At 44.6% G+C, this 6000-nt stretch overlaps 1 protein-coding gene across 1 annotated transcript in view; it reads left to right on the plus strand.

The window, feature by feature from the left end:
* Positions 1-5270: 5270 nt before the first annotated feature.
* LOC116552850 (keratin, type I cuticular Ha3-II) overlaps positions 5271-6000 on the plus strand; it is a 6953-nt gene continuing 6223 nt past the window's right edge. Inside the window, exon 1 of the mRNA XM_032279734.1 lies at positions 5271-5664. Coding sequence (XP_032135625.1) covers positions 5317-5664 — 348 coding nt within the window. The 5' untranslated portion in view covers positions 5271-5316. The remainder of the gene's footprint in view (positions 5665-6000) is intronic.

Below are 6000 nucleotides of genomic sequence, written 5' to 3' on the forward strand. Positions count from 1 at the left end.
ATTCCCAGGCTAGAACAGAGGTAAGGGTGGTAATAGAAGATGAAACTGCAAGGTAGTTAGGCAGGACCATATCTGGCAGCGCCCTGAATGTTTATGCATGAGGTTTTCTCATAAGGGAGGTTGCCATATGACATAGCTGGCAGCTGTGTACAGGTTGAGTTGTGAAGAGTCCTAGAAGCTCGGTGAGATAGATGAAAGATCAATAAGAATTGAGGTAGGTGGAGGTGAGTGAGGCAGAAGAGGGGTAGATTTTAGAGGCATGGCCTAGAATACGGAAGTTGAGTAGTGGCAGAGGAACAATGGAGAGAGAAGAAAGGAAACTAATACTGATCACACACTGATTAGTCAGGGTTGTCCCAAAAGACAGAAACAATAGGCTATATAGAGATACATAGAAAGAGATTTATTATGAGAAAATAGCTCAGATGTTGTGGAGATTAAAAAGTCCAATAATCTGCTGTCTTCAAGGTGGAGGCCCAGCAAAGCTAGGGATGTAGTTCCAATCCAAACCAAAAGGTTGGAGAATCAGGAAGGCTGCTGGTGTAAGTCCTGGTTTGAGATGAAGGCTCAAGAGCTGGGAGCATTGATGTTAGAGGGCAGGAGACGATGGAGCTCAACTCCATTCTCATTGGGAGTGCAGGACCGAGTGTGGAGAAACAGTGACAGCTCTGGGAAGGTCTGTGGAACTAGCCCCTGGGTTCCATTTTGAGGTGTCTGTATTTGTCTTTGCTCAGCATAGCTTACTACTGACCTGGCTTATTCTCCAGACCATCTCCTGCTTGTCCCTTACAGGTCAATAAGAGAGAAATAATTTGCCTTTCTTCTATCCTTAGGTTCTATTGGACTACCCATGTTGGAGGACACCTGCCCACATTGGGGAGGGTGATCTTTACTCACTCTCCTGAATCAAATACTGGTCTCTTTTAAAGACACCTTCACAGACATACCCAGAAATCATGTTTTACCAGCTATCTGGGCATCCCTTGGCCCAGTGAAGTTGATACATTAAATTAACAGTCACAAATACCTACTATGTGTCTGAAGATTTTCAGCCTGAGAAAATGAAACAACAATGAGTCTCCATTGGAAAGACCTGGAAAAGAATGACTAGATTTGAGAGAGAGATGTCAGACAGCTAGGTAAACAAAGATGATAATTAGAGCTATAGAAATTGTTAAACTGTCCAATGGCAGTTGGCTGGATACAGAAGAATTTGAGGACCACTGATAGAAACCACAGAGTTGACTGGGGGCTCTCCAAAGTCCTTGATGTGAGGTTCAGCCTTGGTTTTTGCCAGATCTTGAGGACTGAGATGACATCTTGTGGGAGCTAAATGATGAGAACACATGGACACATAGAGGGGTACAATACACACTGGGGCCTTTCAGAGGGTACAGCGTGGCAGAAGAGAGAGGATCAGGGAAAATAACTAATGAAGACTAGGCTTAATGGTGATGAAATAATCTGTACAAGAAACTCCCATGACACAAGTTTATCTATATAACAAAACTGCGCTTGTACCCCTCAACTTAAAAGTTAAAAAAACACATAGCATAGATGAACTTTGCATTTTTCTGACTTGGCTGGGTCCCTGAAGACTTTAAGACCCCATTCTCATTGGGAGCCCAGGACTGAGTGTAAGAGAGACAATGGTGGCTCCAGAGAGGGTTTGTAGAACTAGCTCCTGAGTTCCACTTTGAGGTGTTTGTATGTTTTTGCTCAGTCTAGCTTGCTGCTGACCAGGATCCTTCTCCAGCCCCTCTGCTTCTTGTCGCTTATCAGAAGCCCTATTGAACAGAGCCAAGCCTGTTGCCTTAGGTCCTGAATTACCCTTTCAATTTCTCCTCTTAAAGCCCTGAGGCTGGAGGATTGATAAATTGGCAACAGTTGCCTTTATGGAACAGTTTGTGGAAGCCCTATCTTCTGCTCTTCTAGGAAACTCTAACAGGCTGGCTCAGAACCATGGGCTGGGGTCGATACTGGACAGTGTTTCTGCTTTTCTCATTTCCCTCTGGGATCCCTCTTTGGCAAAAAGTCCATCTTCTTGATCTGTGTGCATGCCATGATACCGCTCCTGGCATCTCCTTGCCATTTCATACACATTAAAATATAATTAATTTTCAAGTAGCCCAGTGTTACTTCGTGTTTCTAAAAGAATACATTTTATATTTCTCATGGTGAGAATTTCAAGCACCAGAGCCTGGACATTGGGGAAGATGATTTTGGGGAGAAGGAGGGAGGCCTCCCAACGACTTTATAGTTCCACAACAAGGTGGCATCAGCTGAAGACCTGTCGTATGTCCACTCCATGGTTAAGCATCACTGGTGAGTTTGCATGTGATCTCTTCCATGGAAATAACCTTGGCTTCCATAATAAATAGCATCCTTACACCTCAATTGCAATTTGCTCACATCTTAAGACCAGAAGCCTCAACCACAGCATCCACCACAATTACATGGGTATGTATAAAACCTTTAGGTTTGTTAGGATTTGATTTGCTCATCATGTTTATGGAAGGGTCATTGAACAGAGACAATTCCATCACCCATGTAAAGGTAAGAATTCACAGTACACAACAAGCGGAATAAAGAAAAAGCAATTGCCTTCCAGACTTCCTGAGAAGCTAATTGAAACTTGGCTCTTTTCTCAATAGACCCAGGTTCTTCCAACTATTATTATATGATGGCCAAGTAGCTGTGCAGAAAATAGCTACTTCTACTTAAGATGTGGGAATAGTGTTTTCTGAACTCTGATCTCCATTTTTAAAGACACAAGTATACTTATCTCTGAATCATTCCACTGTGACTGAGGTAGAAGCTATAGCAATGGTTATAGGGATCCCCTTGGATATATTTACTAGTCTATGACACACTATTCCTCCCCCCCCCCGCTATTTTTTTTTTTTTTAAAGTGCCATTGTCAGATTTTTCTCTTTTGAAGCTTGGGGCCTAGAAGAAGGAGAGAAGAACAGAAGGTAAATAGAGAAAAGTTAATGAATTCAGTTATTTGCTTTATGTTATTTGATCTCATCCAATAGGACTTTAATCAGTTTGGTACTGATTTTAAACCAATATGCCCATGCCAAATCTCACTGATGGTGGAATCATTTTAAAGGTAGAGATTCAGGCCAGGCATGGTGGCTCACGCCTATAATTCCAGCACTTTGGGAGGCTGAGGCAGGTGGGTTACCTGAGGTCAGGAGTTTGAGACCAGCCTAGGCAATATGGTCAAACCCCGTCTCTACTAAAAATACAAAAATAAGCCAAGCGTGCTGGTGTGTGCCTGTAATCCCAGCTACTAGGGAGGCGGAGGGAGGAGAATCATTTGAACCTGGGAGGTGGTGGTTGCAATGTGTTGAGATTGCACCACTGCACTCTAGCCTGGGCAATAGAGTGAGACTCTGTCTCAAAAAAATAAAAATAAAAAAAAAATGGTAGAGATTCTGGCAGGAGGTGCTGTAAGTTGAGGATTGTGAATGTAGGGGAGGATATCAGTACTTCCAATGCATTCATTCTGGAAGACCACACATTTGCTCCAAAGCTGCTGTCCTTTATAAAAGTATATTTGAAGCTCCTCCTTGGAAATGACCTCCAGAGTCACCCAAGAAAATGCACATAATTATTTTGCAGTCACAATGTGTTTCTGACCCATTAAAGATGGTACGCAGCTTGGTTACTTACCCTACTCACTAGGTGTGGTTTCGAATGACATCTGGCTGGTTCCAAAAATAAACACACCCTCAGAAGATGAAGGTTGGCCTTCAATGAGGATAACTAAAAGAATGTGTCCCAGGCTGTGAGGGCAAGTTTGAAGGAAGGGTGATCTGAGCAATGGCAGGTCACCCACAGGAAAAGAATACCTGTATGGCAAGACTTAATATGTAGCTTCCAAAAGAAACAACTTGGAGGAGTCTCTGTCAGGATTTGAGCACTAGTAGACTACACACAAAATCCTTGTCATTCATGGCTCCATCTGGAATGGATGAGGGCAGAGCATCTGCTTGCCGAAATGTGCCAATGGTCATAAAATGCCACTTCAAGCACATGACAAAGTGGTGGCTTTGCAGGGTCATATTCTGAGAGCTAGGTGTCCAGGTATTTCCACGTCAGATCAACTGAGGGTTCCTTTTTTTTTTTTTTCAAGCTTCTAGTGGGTATAATGCATTTTCACTTAGTAAACTTCCTTCCATTAGAATAGAAGTGACTTTGTTTCTTTAATAAGCAAAGAGCAGGCTTGTTATTTCTTGGCCCATTCTAATTTGGGTTATTGTCAGCACTGATTGAGCTCAGTGGCGATCAATCTGTATTGCTGTATTATTGCATCTCAGTAGTGAGAAGACTGGAAGAGAGAGACGTGTAACATGATGGAGAGACTGTGGACACTGGAATTAGATCTGCGTTTGAATCCTGGCTCCACCATGTAGGAGCTCTGTGACCTTGGGGTACCTCTCAGAGGCTTAATGTTCTTATCTATAAAGCCTTGCAGCATTTTGAGAGGACTGAAGGAGCTTGTGCCTAGGAGGTGCCTGGCACAGTGCCTGGTGCACAGTGGAGGCTCAGCAAGCAGGAGCCATCACCAATGACAGAGTCACACTGTGCACAGGCACAGAGCACAGGGCTTCATGCAGAGTAGGTACTCCAAACATTCTAGTGTCCTTATAGTTCTGGTGAACACTGAACAGTAGCAGAAACAGAGGTGGGTAGCTTCCTGCAGGCCCATAGGAAGAGGGGAGAGTTGCCTCCATCTGCCTGGATGGAACTGCAAAGTGTCCCTGAACCAATGGCCTTGTACCTCCTTTCTGAGCTCGGCTTCCAGGATTCCCTATCACATAGTCTAGTTTCTAGATGGGTTTCCTTCCATGGATTTTCTCAGAGAGACCTAATTGAATATGAACTGGATGAGACAGAAGCCTTTCCTCATTTAGGAGAAAGAGACACAGATGTGCCTCTACTCTGGGGACAGGGCCTAGCTGTCACTCTAGCTTAATATCCCGTGGATAAGCACTGCTGTGGGCAAGATCAGTCACTTTGAAGCCGAACCGTGAAGCTCTTACTTAATCAATCAGCGTGTTTTGTGAGGAGTCCTGACTTAGCAAGAAGCCAGAGTAAAACATTTTATGAGATGTAGGACTCAGGTGAAGTGGCCAAATAACAGATGGAAAAATTAGCAAAGGAGGTGGAAAGGAGGAATGCTTGACATGGTTGCCACACCCACTGCTGACAGAATATAAAGCCCTGAGAGGACCAGTGCTTATCCCAGAGAAAAGGAATCAGGTTTTGAAACTGACTTCCAGAGCTCCACTCCCTCCCAGCACCATGCCCTACAACTGCTGCCTGCCCAGCCTGAGCTGCCGCACCAGCTGCTCCTCCCGGCCCTGCGTGCCCCCCAGCTGCCACGGCTGCACCCTGCCCGGGGCCTGCAACATCCCCGCCAACGTGAGCAACTGCAACTGGTTCTGCGAGGGCTCCTTCAATGGCAGCGAGAAGGAGACCATGCAGTTCCTGAACGACCGCCTGGCCAGCTACCTGGAGAAGGTGCGTCAGCTGGAGCGGGAGAACGCGGAGCTGGAGCGCCTCATCCGGGAGCGGTCCCAGCAGCAGGAGCCCTTGCTGTGCCCCAGCTACCAGTCCTACTTCAAGACCATCGAGGAGCTCCAGCAGAAGGTGAGGGGGTGGGTACCACACTGCCAGTTTAATGAACTATTTATCTATATTTAACATACTAACCTGTGAATGGACCCAAGTCTGTTCACAGTAATGTTGAGAAGGATAAAGACGTAGATTCATTGGCTTAGGTAAGACATCAAGTAGTCTTAGAAAATCTGTTGTAGAGCCACAAGGGAAGGATACAGGCTGGTGTGAGACTAAAGCATTTTACCAAAATCAGTCATAGCAATCTTACATGGCTTCTTACCCCAAACCAGAATATCTGATTTTTTAGTTTGAATATGATATCCTGGTTTTGTTTTCTTTTTTTTTTTTTTTTTTTTTTTTTTTTTT

The sequence above is a fragment of the Sapajus apella genome, unplaced genomic scaffold (genome assembly GCF_009761245.1).
Source record: "Sapajus apella isolate SASKATOON/1434 unplaced genomic scaffold, GSC_monkey_1.0 scaffold12, whole genome shotgun sequence".
Lineage (NCBI taxonomy): Eukaryota > Metazoa > Chordata > Mammalia > Primates > Cebidae > Sapajus > Sapajus apella.